This window comes from Epargyreus clarus, unplaced genomic scaffold (assembly GCF_041222505.1).
Source record: "Epargyreus clarus isolate Ecla_fem2 unplaced genomic scaffold, WU_Ecla_fem_2.2 ptg000033l, whole genome shotgun sequence".
Taxonomy (NCBI): domain Eukaryota; kingdom Metazoa; phylum Arthropoda; class Insecta; order Lepidoptera; family Hesperiidae; genus Epargyreus; species Epargyreus clarus.
Genome location: NW_027332238.1, coordinates 4,589,929 through 4,604,718, shown reverse-complemented (window position 1 = coordinate 4,604,718; position 14,790 = coordinate 4,589,929). Strand labels below are relative to the sequence as shown.

At 40.2% G+C, this 14,790-nt stretch overlaps 1 protein-coding gene across 4 annotated transcripts in view; it reads left to right on the top strand.

The window, feature by feature from the left end:
- The window catches only part of LOC140755527 (uncharacterized), a 58,934-nt gene that overhangs the window by 22,090 nt on the left and 22,054 nt on the right, over nucleotides 1-14,790 (top strand). For 3 of the 4 annotated variants that reach the window (XM_073090816.1, XM_073090815.1, XM_073090813.1), the window contains exons 22-26: nucleotides 486-583; nucleotides 1,325-4,320; nucleotides 5,196-5,287; nucleotides 5,812-5,910; nucleotides 6,604-6,726. In XM_073090816.1, coding sequence (XP_072946917.1) covers nucleotides 486-583; nucleotides 1,325-4,320; nucleotides 5,196-5,287; nucleotides 5,812-5,910; nucleotides 6,604-6,726 — 3,408 coding nt within the window. The remainder of the gene's footprint in view (nucleotides 1-485; nucleotides 584-1,324; nucleotides 4,321-5,195; nucleotides 5,288-5,811; nucleotides 5,911-6,603; nucleotides 6,727-14,790) is intronic. The other variant, XM_073090814.1, reaches the window with a different exon arrangement.

The following is a 14,790-nucleotide window of genomic DNA, read 5'->3' as shown; positions in this document are numbered from 1 at the left end:
TACTTCACAACGATCCGCCACTAATATGTATGATGGTATATATTTTAAACCATGCAATATGTACCACCCTCTCTCCCACAAAGGATGCGTGAAGATGCAAAAAATTAAAAATAATGGTATATATTTTAAACCATGTTGGAGAGATTGTGTTACATATAGCATTACAGTTACAGCATTAGTCTATTCAAATGTTACATGAGCTTTGCATTTTTTAGAGGACGCATTTTTATTTTTGGGACATGTGTGGGGGGTCAATAGAAGCTTTACCTCAAGTTTGTGGGGTCGCCACCCTTGTCCCCCGGCCGCCATCTTGGAAAAAGGGGTGAAAACACTTTTCTCGCGATATCTCGGAAACTATGCGTTTTACAAAAATATTGTAAAGTCATAATTTGTAGCAAATTGTTTTGCAATTGACAAGTAAGGCCCTAAGGTCGTAAGGGCCAAGGGCTACCGGGCCTTGAAGTGATAACAGCGTGTCCTCTCAGCAGGTCCGACGGAAGGTGATGTACATGAAGGACCAGCAGCTGTACTACCACCGCCTGCGGATGTGGCTCGACGACCAGTTCCGCCAGGAGAGGGAGAGGTGAGTGAGCATGCCGCTGTCTCTGTCTGACTCGTGTGACTGGGTATCTGTTGTCTCTTTCTAGAGTAGACTAAACTTAATAGATTAACTAAATAAATGACTTGGCAATAGTACTAAACAATCTAACTTAATGTAATATGTATTGTGTGTGAGATTCATCGCATTACACAAGTAACATTTAATATCAAAGTATATTGTCTAGCAATATTGCCAAGTCAATATATTTATTTAAAACATAAAAGATTTTTAATATTGATGCAGTCTCACAAGATGTTTTTAGCTAATTACGAAATAATTTAAGACAGAAAATCCCATAAGGAGGGACTGAAAAAATTATCCGACTTGGTATTACATTGATCTCACATTTTTTTACGGTAGAAGAACTAAGTTGTGAGACTTGGTTTTTTTAAAAGTTATGTTTTGATAGCATAAAAATTGTTATGAAACTTCAAAAAATGTTTAATAATACATTTATTATATTCAATTTCTTTATTTGCATAAGGATAAGGTACATAAAATGATCTTAATTTATAGTTAAGTTCTAGTTTTTCAATCTCGTGAATTTAAAAGATGCACTAATTTTCTTTTCTTTTAATAAAAAAAAAAATTGCAAGTTTTTTTTAAACTCCCCAAAGAAAATGATGCAACCTCTGCAAATTGAAGGAAATGAATATTTAAAATGGAATATATATATGTTTTTGTTTCAAAAAAAAAATAATTATGCTGTTATTTTTCCTACAGCATACCAGACAGCAACGTGACATACATCGAGGACCTGCCGCGTCGCAAGCGCAGGACCGTCAGCCCTCGTATGCAGAGGATCACCGCGGCGCCCAAACGGAAACTCAAATCCCCCTTCATGCCCCCCTCCATCATCAGCAGACCCCACAGGATCATACAGATGCTCAAACAGAAGGCGAATCAAGCTGAAAGCAACACTGAAGACAAGAATGATGATAAGGAACTAGATGATAGCGTGAAATCTGAAGTGGAACCGCCTGAAGCGTTCCCGCTGTACAAGGATGATATAAGCGACGCGGAGACAATTGTAGGTGATGAGGAAGCGACGGAAATCAGCACGGATATGAAGGAATGTTTGGTTAAGTTCGCGAATTTCGCGCTAAACACAGAAGGTTTGCAAGAGTTCGCGTCGAATGATCTAAAGTTCCCCAGCCCGGAGTCGGTCAGCCCGCCCCTACAGGAGATGTCGCCGACAACGTCGGAACCGATGCCCCTTTACACCCAGAAACCAAGCCAACGACTTTTAGCTGTTAACAAGTTCTTACGGAACGTCGAAGTCGATGATGCTAAAAAGGATGCGACGATCGAAATGAAAGAAGCTGATGTGAAGACGGAAAATGAAGAAAAGGATCCCAAAAATTATAAGTTGGTTACGTACGGCTTGGAGATCAAGAAGGCTATGGAGGAGTGTCAGAACATTATCAATTCGTACAAAGGTGATGGGAAGGAAAAGGATGGCGATACGCAAGACGGGCCCCTCTCGCTCGAACACATAGTCGAGGTCATGATGACGTTGGATAAGAATCCGGCGGAGTTTTTGGAGAAAATTGACGCCGATGAGACAACAGAGGGCGCGGGGAACACAAAGCTGCAGGAGTTAGTCGAAAATATGCCGCAGATTTTAGCCAATATGCCAGAGATTGCCTCTAAACTGTCAGAATTTGCAAATGCGTCGTTCGAGCTACCGGAGTTCGCGTCCATTATGAGTAGCTTGCCAGATGTGAACAATGAAGCACAATTAACCCCTGAAACGCTGAAACAAATACGCGAACTGAAGCTCAATAAAACCAGGGATAGTGTGAAAGTTACTAAGAACACAACTAAACGTAAGACTAAAGGTAGGGTTAAGAATAATGTGGTCGAGACCGAAGTCATAGGCACGATGACCTTCGAACTAGATAATAAGGAGATGAACGAACTTCTGAAGGACGAGAAGGAGCTCCAGAAGCTTCTGAAGGGCAAAGGGACAGGCAAGGGTCAGTTCAGAGATCTACTCTTCACGGCATCAGCTCAAGTTATTATTAATAAAGTGTTTGAGTACGCGAAAAGTATGAAATCGACAGATGTTGCGAATTTAGAGGAAGGGCTCATGCCCTTTTTCAAGATTAATTCTGTTCCGATGACGAATCCGCACGCGAGTACCTTATATGATAGTTCGGTGAAGAACGCATGCAATATGGAGGAGTTGAAGGAGATTCTCAAAGTCAGGTTCGATGCCTGGAAGAGCCACGTATCGGCGAAGTGTTGCCATATACCAATAGAGTTGCTCAACGCTGAGGTCGAATGCCTGTTGGACAAGTTCTACGAATACGTACAAGACATGGCGAACAGACAGACCGGGAAGGGAGAGATGATTATAGAAAAGATAAACGAAATGTGGTTAAGTGGGGAGGGCAATGATGCTGATGATGATGAGAATTGCGCGAAGGAGTCCCGGGACAGGATCACGAAGTTGCTCTGCACTGCGGCGGGGAATACCTTCGATCTACTCATGATGAGGTTATCAAGACTTACGCGACAAGACAAAAAGCCGATAATGAAGATGCTAAAGTTCAACTACTGTGACGTATTACGAAGATTTGTCGACTCGCAGCAGTTGGCAGCTTGGATCCTCCATGACCCGGAACTCGCGGCTAACTTCATCTCAGAGCTATCGTGCTTGAGCCTCCGCAAAATCGACAACGTACCTAACTTCAGCACGTTGACCTACGAAGCGAGACGGGATTACTTCATAAATAGATTACGAGAGATGAACAGGTTGCACATGGAGAGCTTGCCGAAGAAGACGATGAGTGGGGATGAGTGGTTGGTGGTTCTCTACAAGCTGGAGCAGTTTGAGGGGAGGTTAAGAGAGTCGTTCGCTAAGGCGATGACACCGCCGGCGAAACAGACGCAAAACCACGGGGCGAGCGAAGCGGAGATATTAGCCGCTAAGGGACTAAGCAAGATCATCGGGAAAGCAAACGTCCGTATAGTAAAGAAGCCAGCAGAACCGCCCAAAGTTAAGAAGGAAACGAAAGAACCGGAAGTTAAGAAGGAAATCAAGAAGGAGAAAGACATAAAGAAGGAGGAAGAAGACGACGATCGTCACTTGTTTTTGAATCAAGACCTGTTAGCGATGTGCGAAGCGAAACTTAAAGCGAAAGGCGAGAAGACACTACTGGACAGCTTCAATAAGATGAAATCTTTCCTTGTCCAAGGCTTACCCGTACCTGAGAAATATAAGAAACATGTCGTCTCGATTTTCTCGAATCTAGACCCCAAGTGGGACGACGAGTCGACCGAGGAGTTGAGGCTTAAGTTCGAAGAATGCTTGGATGGAGAAGTCATCACGAATGACGTCACGAATCTGTCAGTAATTGGTACTCAAAACCCGGAATTGTTAGCGAAATATTCAGCCCAAGCGTTACGTAACGCGAAACAAACTTTGAACGCGGTCGCATTCAGAAACACTAGAAACGGACAGACTAAATCGGAGAGCGATATATGCGATATACCGAAGAGCCAGTGCAAGTGGACGAACGACTGTGTGTGCGACACGTGCAAAGACACAGATGTCTCGGGTTCGGTGTGTCTGGGTGACATAGTGAAGCAGTGCTACGACATGGACGAGAAGAAGAACGGGCTGGAGGAGAAGAAGCGGGAGCTGAAGAAGCAGACGAAGCCGAAGCAGAAGGCGTGCGAGAACGCGAACCACCAGCAGCATGTTTGTAAGGGTGAGTTTTTTTTTAGGCTTTTTTTTTGGGATTGTAACTGGCCTAAAAACTGTATTTAAAAAAATATATTTCAAATGTGTCATTTTTTTTTTTGGGAGATTGTAAGTGGCCAATAAGGGACGTTACTGTATTGCAGTATTTGTATAAAAAGAGATATTGCAAGGGGCCAGTTATTTATTTTTGTTTTTTTTTTGGGATGTTGTAAGTGGCCAATAAGGGATGTTACTGTATTGCGGTGTTTAAATAAAAAATGGTATATTTTTTTGGGATTGGTAGTAAGGTTTATGGGAATTATTTGTAGTAAGGCAAAGTTTGTAAGGGGCCTGATGGTAAGCAGTCACTGCTACCCATAAATGTCTTTGATTTTTTCTATAATATAGGAGTAGTATATGGTCATGCAGTCCACCTGATGGTAAGTGGCTACTGCCGCCCACGGACATCTGTAATTAACCTCACATTAGACAATCCTACCTGAGGTCGGTCACAGATGAGCCTGAAGACGAAGCAGGAATGCCTCGGATAACTACGATTCCCTTACCACACCTTTCAAACCAGAACACTGCTGTTGTAACAGAAGTAGGTGTGACGGTGGTGCCGCCGAAGTCGAACAACTGAGGATTCTACGACCTCTTAAAATGTTATTTTAGAGTTTGTTATTTGTCTATTTTTTTATACGACCTAAATATATCTATCTATGATTTATATCTATCTTTGCCTATTATCACGAACTAATCGGGAACGCCTCGTGTCCCCAGTGGGCCACTCGATCTGCACGGGATGTTTACTACCTTGTAGAATGTAGTGTTACTTTTATAATAAATTCTTATTAGTTATGTATGTAACGCGAACTAATCGGGAACGCCCCGTGTCCCCAGTGGGCCACTCGATCGGCACGGGGTGCGCGGGGGACGGCAGCTCGCCGGACCAGCCGTGCTCCTGCTGCTACTGTGCCGTGTTCGGGCACGCGGTGAGTGTACACACCACGTTATTATACAAAACTTATAATCTGATTCATAATGTGTCCAAAGAAATGTCAATGTCGAAGTACGATTTTAAGAAACTCGCCAAAAAACAAAACCTTTGAAGCCCGCTCCGCTAATCAACCTCATAGAGGATTATAATCCTACCATAGGTACCAGGTAGGTTACCACACTTCAAACCAGAACACAGCAGCGCTTAACGCTGCTGTTATAACAGAAATACCACTAAAACCAGTCGCCGGAGTCTGTTATTTCTCACAGGCATCGGCAGAGACTGAGTGCGACCATTTTTGCTGCTATACTGTTTCGTTTACGTCACGTTTTTTTTTTATTGTATCCCTTCCATTGTTATTATTTTCTTTGTATGTATGTTTTCTGTATGTTGTTACTTGTATAGCATGTAAAATAAATGGTTTCTTTCTTTCTTTCTTTCTAAATAGGTGCGGCGGTGATGAACCACAGAGGGTTCTACCACCTCTGAACAATTTTTAACTATATGAATGTTTTCCAGCCGCCGCTGACGACGCCGGTGCCGCGCAACTTCAACGAAACGAGAGAGAGATTGAGATCCATTCTCAACAAGAAGAAACAGAAGAGCAAGAGTTCTAATGTGAGTTGTGTTTTATTTGGTGTTAACGTGGAGTTGGTAATGAAGTAGAGTGCTAGTGTTTTTGTTGTTACCGTTGAGTTACTAATAAAATAGAATGTTAATATTTTTTTTAGATAAAGATTAAAGGGCTTGACATATTTTAATATATGAGATGTCGTTGGATTCGTTTAAGTTTTGGCCATAAGTCCGAGGTTCGAATCCCAGGCATGCACCTCTGATTTTTCAAAGTTATATGCGTATTACACATTTATTATCACTTGATTAAACGGTGAAGGAAAACAACGTGAAATCAAACAAAATCTTACAAAAAAATAATGGTATATGAAGTCTACCAATACGCACTTGTTCAGCGCGGTGGATTATGGTCTAATTCTTATTCTGAGAGGAGACGCATGCCCAACAGTGACAGTGGGACAGTGATGAGTTGACGACAAAAAATGTTTTCTAATCTCATAGTCCCACACTAGGATTCCCTGTATCGTGGATGCTATGGACCCACAGAGACAAAAATACACAAATACCCAGACACATCTAGAAACTACCGATCTAGAAAAAGAAATCTAAATTCATAATTTAGAAATCTGTCTGGCCGGGGATCGAATCCGGGACCCTTTGACCCTCGGGTGTTCGCTGACGAAGGGTTTAAACTGGTGCGATGTCTTGAGCACCGTCTAACGATGGTCTTACCCCCAGGGCGAGCAGGAGGCGTCCACGCAGACGAGCAGCACCACCTCGCTGGAGCGCTCGGCGCACACGCCGCCGGGGACTCCGCCCCAGGCGCGCCCCCGGCCGCAGGCCGTCGCGCCCAAACCACCCGTGAGTCGCAGAATATACTTTTTTTTTAATATATTGAACTAACAGACTTTTTTCCATTTTATTTTATTTCGTATTTATTATTATTATTATTTTTTAGTATAGTTGTACCGCCTTCTATTTTTCTGCACATCCCTAAGGTTGACTGGGAGTAAATGCTATTTAGCTTTAAGTTTAAAGGTGGTAGAACCCTTTGTGGTTCGACTCCGGCGGCACCACCGCCACACCTATTTCTACCTAATAACAGCAGTGTTAGGCGCTGCTGTGTTCCGGTTTGAAGGGTGTGGTAAGGGAGACAGACTTTTCCGAGGTGTTCCAGCTTAGTCCTCAGGGGTAGCGGCGCATCTGTGGCCGACCTCAGGTAGGAATATCTAATCCTATCTGGGGTTGATTACAGATGTCCATGGGCGGCAGTAGCCACTTACCATCAGGTGGACTGCATGCTCGTCTGCTACTCTTATATTATAAAAAAAAAAAAAAAAAAAAAAAAAAAAGTCCGCCTTTTGTACAACACTGTTTTTAACATGGTCAATAAAGAGTAAATAAATAAATAAAAAAACAGAAATAATGCACTCCACCCTATGGTAAGTGGCTAGCGGCTACGACCGCACATAGGTATATTGTGGCAGCTACCCGCTACAGATGGCGCTACACGTTTCTGAAACACGCAGTTTTCTTAATATCTTTTGTACATATATACAAGCTTCGTACTGAGACTATCGGAGTACGGCCGCTTCCCGGGCCTGATCACTCTATGACGGTCAATGTGGTATTTAAAATGTTTGCCAAACATCTTGGCAATGATTCTATCCTGTCTCAATTTGTGTGTTATTACACAGCAAAATAATCAAATGTTTAATGTTTTGACGACCCGTGCTTCGGAGCGGCCACCATACCGGTGTCTGACGCGCAAAGGGTCCCGGGTTCGATCCCCGGCCAGACAGATATCTAAATGATGAATTTAGATTTCTGTTCCTGGGTCTGGGTGTTTGTGTATTTGTTTTTGTGTGTCCATGGCACCCACGACACAGGGAATCCTAGTGTGGGGCTGTGAGTGTAGAAAGCGTTTATTATTTAATGTGCACAGAAATACTACAAACGTACCATTTACTCTACTCATGGACTCATTGACATCATGATTCTATGATTGTTATAAAGAGGTTTTAATTGCTGTAACCGTATCGATGTACTTACTGAAATATTTAACAAACTGTTACAATATTGCTCTAAAGCGAACATATTGACATAGATTTTTGTGTAATAATCAGATATGTGTAGCGGTGTAGATGTATTTGCTCAAACGTTTGACAAACATGTTTTTGAGAGAGATTCACAGACCTATATCTAAATAGATGACACATGTACCTTCATTTTTTTTATATAATATAAGAGTAGCAGACGAGCATGCAGTCCACCTGATGGTAAGTGGCTACTGCCGCCCATGGACATTTGTAATCAACCCCAGATAGGATTAGATATCCCTACCTGAGGTCGGCCACAGATGCGCCGCTACTCCTGAGGACTAAGCTGGAACGCCTCGGAAAAGTCTGTCTCCCTTACCACACCCTCCAAACCGGAACACAGCAGCGCCTAACACTGCTGTTATTAGGAAGAAATAGGTGTGGCGGTGGTGCCGCCGGAGTCGAACCACAAAGGGTTCTACCACCTTCAAACCACCACCACCACCACCACCTTCATTCACCACCTTTATTTGTATGAAAACCGAGCGTGCCACTTTTTTCCGATCGACTGACACTTGTCAAGAAAGATTTAGAGATGTTCATTGTTAATTCTCTGTCAGAGAGAAAATCGTTTCAAAAGTCGGGTCGGTTCTGCTACAAAAATCGATTTTGAAATCGAAAAATCGAAGATAGATTTTCGTGAAATCGATCGTCTAGATTTATTTTACTAGTGCTCTGCGAACGTTTTGGTGAAAAAGTCGCCGAATCATCATTATCTAAATCTACCGTGTCGTCCATAAATTTAGTCAACAAAATAAAACAAGATGTCTACGGAGAAAAGATTTAATACAAAATAAATATTGCTTAAACATTTATTAAATTCTGGTGTTAAAATAGTCTCTGCATGGGGCCAACTGAAGTCCTTCGACTTCAGTAGACCCCGTGTATATTCCGTATTATAATGGACCTACAAAAACTTATATTGCTTCATTTTTTAACATAAGAACAAATACATAAAATGATAAATAAAAACACTTTCTACACTCACCGCCCACACTAGGATTCCCTGTACGTGGGTAATATGGACACACAAAGACAAATACTCAAACACCCAGACCCAGAAACAGAAACGTAAATTCATCATTCAGATATCTGTATGGCCGGGGATCGAATCCTGTACCCTCTGCGCGTGAGACCGGTATGGTGACCGCTCCGCCATGCGGGTCATCATATATATATGGGTTATATTGCCCTTTAAACTTATTCACAATACGAAACCATCAAACCAAATTCAATTCAAATTCAAATTCAATTCATTTATTGCAGGATAAGGTGGTATACATACGTGAAATACATACGTTTTTTGCTCCTATCCTAACCCAAAGGGTATGCAAATATGTCATAAGTATATAAATTCTAATTAAAATTAAACTAAAAGATTAAAATTGAAACAGGACAAAGGATACAATAATAACATTAGATCATCATATAAAACTAATAACTATACAATAAAATTGCATGTCAGCACTAATAAAAAATATTTTCTTGGAGCTTTTCTTCGAAGTTCTTGGAGGCGGCCTTCGCGAGTGTAGTGCGGTCGTGGGCGCCGGAATAATAAACGCTTTCTACAAACGCTTTCTACACTCACAGCCCCACACTAGGATTCCCTGTGTCGTGGGTGCCATGGACACATACAGACAAATACACAAACACCCAGACCCAGAAACAGAAATCTAAATGCATCATTTAGATATCTGTCTGGCCGGGGATTGAACCCGGGACCCTTTGCGCGTCAGACCGGTATGGTGACCGCTCCGCCACGCGGGTCGTCATAATAATAATAAACTAAAAATAAGTGATATTAAACAGTATATTTGTACTGAGTTTAATTCTATTCACAAATCACAATATTCTCTTTATTTTACCTTTAACTTATTTTATACAAAATCCTGAGAGAAAGTAACGTATCTCATTTTACATTGGAAATATAAGAAAACCTTAGTGATTAAGGTAATTACAATATATACATTAAGGTAGCTTACACTGTTTTATATACTTGAAGGTGGTAGAACCCTTTGTGCTTCGACTCCGGTGGCACCACCGTCACACCTATTTCTACCTGATAACAGCAGTGTTAGACGCTGATGTGTTCCAATTTGAAGGGTGTGGTAAGGGAGACAGACTTTTCCGAGGCGTTCCAGCTTAGTCCTCAGGGGTAGCGGCGCATCTGTGGCCGATCTCAGGAATATCTAACCCTATCTGGGGTTGATGACAGATGTCCATGGGCAGCAGTAGCCACTTACCATCAGGTGGACTGCATGCTCGTCTGTTACTCTTATATTATATAAAAAAATATAGTTCTCATAGAAAGTTGTAAACATATCGTTATTTGTTTATGGCGATGGTGCGTAGGCGCACTCGCAATCACATGTTACGTACGGAAAAATCCGCTAAAATGGCCGCATCAACTTAGGAGTTGTATTTGATGTATTTGATCATTTTAGGAGATGTATTTGATCATTACGTTGTAAATAAAAATCTGAACACAAAAAAAAGAAAAACGTATCTTCTAACTGGCCGTGAACCGGCGAAATTCTTATGTCATAACAACTGATATGTACAGTCTGATTGATATAAAAGTGGTGCACGTTTTTTAAGTGTTGATCTGTTTTTATTTATGTAAAACATGGGTATGGTAATCGAGACGTTCGAGGCGCTTTAAAGCAGTCCTCAGTCCTCTGTCCTCTGTGAGATGGTACACAGGCTTGTATATTTTATTGTTCGCAAGTTGTTAAAGATAGAACCCTCTGTGGTGCAACTCCGGCGGCACCATCGCCATATTTATTTCTGCCTATTAACAGCTCTCACTTGTGTTCGTAAACTATTTGATTTGATTTGTTCTGGTTTAAAAAGTGTAGTAAGGGCGACATACTTTATCGAGGCTTTCCAACTTCCTCAGGTGGGAATCTGGTCTTGTCTGGATTTTAGATATTCTTGGGCTGCAATAGCCTTCATAAAAATACGCGCATGCAGATGGACTACATGCTCGTCTTTTACTTTTTTTTTTATTGTTTTTTTTTTTTTTTTTTTTATTTTTTTTAATTTTTTTTTTATTTTTTTTTTATTTTTTTTTATTTTTTTTTATTTTTTTTTTATTTTTTTTTATAATACAAGAGTAGCAGACGAGCATGCAGTCCACCTGATGGTAAGTGGCTACTGCCGCCCATGGACATCTGTAATCAACCCCAGATAGGATTAGATATTCCTACCTGAGGTCGGTCACAGACGCGCCGCTACCCCTGAGAACTAAGCTGGAACGCCTCGGAAAAGTCTGTCTCCCTTACCACACCCTTCAAACCGGAACACAGCAGCGCTACACTGCTGTTATTAGGTAGAAATAGGTGTGGCGGTGGTGCCGCCGGAGTCGAACCACAAAGGGTTCTACCACCTTCAATTTATACTTATGTCTTATGATATTCAGTGTTACAAGAGAAATTACATGGTCTTGTCGGGAAGATTTCCCTAAGTCGCAGTAGCCACATCCATTATGAACGAATGATCGATAACCTAAATCCAACGTTAACAAAAAAAACTAAAGCCTTAGTAACGCATCCGTCTCCAACCTCGGGCAGGATTCTCAATTCAATTCAATTCAGTTTATTTGCAAGAACATAGTGGTATACATGGGTCTTAAAATTAACATACATTCTTATGTCCTACCCCTTCGGGTGTGCAAAATTAGGCTCATCTTATCTGTTTTATTAAAAAAAAAAGTTATTGCCCCTGGAATAAAATGAGCTGATTGTATAATTGTCTCTTGGTCACTACAGGTTTGGCGTGCTTAGTTAGATAGTGTAAACGTACGTCGATATACGTACTTGCGACTGCCTTTAGTAACTGTATCAAATGGTCCTCTGTTGGAGACTGGTAAAAAAAAAAATGTGAGCCGTCACGGGACGCCTGGCAGATGTGAAACATCGACATTATTTTGTAAAAGTAATATGCAGAAAAGAACATATTGTGATAGGAACTAAATATGTCATAGTGATAAAATAAAATATTACGATTTTTTTCCAGATAACGATGACTATTTATTGAATTCGATTGCTTATGGCATGCGTCGCCACGCCAGAAATCGGTTTTACGTGCGGCTATAGATGTTTCACATCAAAAATCTGTTTATAAAAAGATGTAATATATCTTATAAATTGAATGAGGTTTGGTCAATGACGGCTTGGTGTTAAATTTGTGTGACATGACCATTATTTCTCTTATTTGTAACCCTGCTTTGTAACTTTGCATATTAGAATAACATCGCTTGAGGGATAAACGAATAAATGTGCGCACCTCTATCTTTAAAGGTTACGAATTCAAATGAACGGCTTGTGTCTTCTGTTGAGTGATATAACGCATCGATACATTCATCGCATTTGATCGTATTAGTTAGTGATCTTACCACGTATCCAGCGATGTATGTTATAATCTGCTCACTGAATTCTGTAGATTGGACAATTGGTAATGTGTACCATAAACTATTGGAATCATGAATATTATTGAAATTTATTTGTGAAGAACAGTTTAGCATTGATATTTGTACTAATTCCACACAATTGCCATTTTTTTTACAAATAAATACATATACAAGTCTTTGTTTGTAGAATAAGGTGTATACATTGGTGTTACAGTCAAGAATTTTCGCTCATTCTGCCATAAATGGCGTACAAATATAATTTTAAGTCGCATTTTATAAGTTCAAATTATGAAATTGTAGATACTAATTTCCAATATTATTAAAACGTTAATAAGATAAAATGTCAATAACAATAAAATGTGATATAAAGATAAAAATGAATAATGTCAGTGGTATCACAATAGAAAATGCCAAAGGAGCATCAGTGGACAATAGTAGATTATTATTGTATTTATAATTCAATGTTAAGACCAAAACATTTCAGACCACTCAGCAAATCATAAATAATCATATGTGTGCCATCGCTGCTGTTTTGTATTTCAAGATGATTTAACATTTTTTTGTGGAACGACTCAAATTGTCTAGCCGTCGGAATATTATTGCAACCACCATGAGCTCTTACATTACAAAAGAATAATTCTAGATGATCTTGACTATCTGTACATCGACATAAACTTCATGTTTTCTTCTTCTATCATTTCCTGAATTAGTATTTTTGTGCTCTCGATACACCCGATGATCGATCGAACGAAGGTGGTACGATTGAAGGTGGTAGAACCCTTTGTGGTTCGACTCCGGCGGCACCACCGCCACACCTATTTCTACCTTATAACAGCAGTGTTAGGCGCTGCTGTGTTCCGTTAGCTTAGTCCTCAGGGGTAGCGGCGCGTCTGTGGCCGACCTCAGGTAGGAATATCTAATCCTATCTGGGGTTGATTACAGATGTCCATGGGCGGCAGCAGCCACTTACCATCAGGTGGACTGCATGCAAAATAAATAAAAAAAAACACACTAATAGACCGATAAAAGCCGTTTTCCTACCACTTTTAATCAATGAGTATCCTAGTCTAGTACGCAATCCTCTGATGTAGTTTTCAGCTTCGTCCAAAAATTTTATTATGTTTGTCTTGTTGCTCATGTTAGTAGGTTGCTTAAAACCTAGTTGATTAAAATTTCTAGAGTTGAGAATATCGAATAGATCATTAAATGTGCTTATAAATTCTGCTGTCGCCAACGATTCCTTAAAATCAGTATATTTTAATTTTTCCCTACAAAAATTAAGAGCATTTGCAACGCTTTTGCTCAAAAGTACCCAACATTACTTAACTTTCATCTTTTCATTATGGAAATTGATATGACCGTTTCGTAGATTGTTGGCTAAATGGAAATACTCATTACTTTGTAGTTAATTTAAACGTTCGAGATACACCCATGAAACATTTTTACCATTTTTATCTATAATATGTATTTACATATGACTGGAGACAATTCCTTACTAATTTTATCACATGGCAAGGATCCAAAAAAACAGCATTTTTTTCTTTGTAATAGGGTGTTTAAAACTCGTGTCCATTTGCATTTTTTTCATCATCATCATCAACCCATTACTGTCCCACTGCTGGGCACGGGTCTCCTCTCAGAATGAGAAGGATTAGGCCATAGTCCTCCGCGCTGGCCAAGTGCGTATTGGTAGACTTCACATACCTTTAAGATTTTTTATAAATCTCTCAGGTATGCAGGTTTCCTCACGATGTTTTCCTTCACCGTTTAAGCAAGTGATAATTAATTTCTAATACGCACATAAATTTGAAAATCAGAGGTGCGTGCCTGGGATTTGAACCTCGGACCCCTCGATCGAGAGGCCGCGTTTCTTAACCACTAGGCTATCACTGCTGCATTTTTTTGCCATAGACAAATTAGCAGGACAACCGTCAAAGGTAAGGCCGACTACAATTATATTTGTTTCTCGCAAATGCCCCAAACATTGTATTACCAGATCGGATTTTTGATGCCCTGTTGCCCCATCTACTGAAAAGTACCCCACAGGAACCTGTAATATAAAGGAACTCTTGGAATATAAATAATTAACACCGAAAATAGATTGAACAAAAACGGTTTATTGTACGTAAATTACAAAAGTGTAGTTGTCAAAAACTATGAGCACAGATAAACATAAAGTAGCAGCGCCGCCAGTGAGCACAAGAGGAACTAAATTATTTTAATAGGGATGTGTTTATTAACTTCCAATAGGAACCAATGAAAATCATACAACCATAAGTAATTTAATAAAAAAATAAAAAAACCCGACTGCACCAAAAATTAAGACGAAGTAGAATTTCGAAAAACATTATTATTTACAAAGTATATTTTTTTAATCTCCTTTTAATTTCCTTTATTTTGATACCCCACTCGATG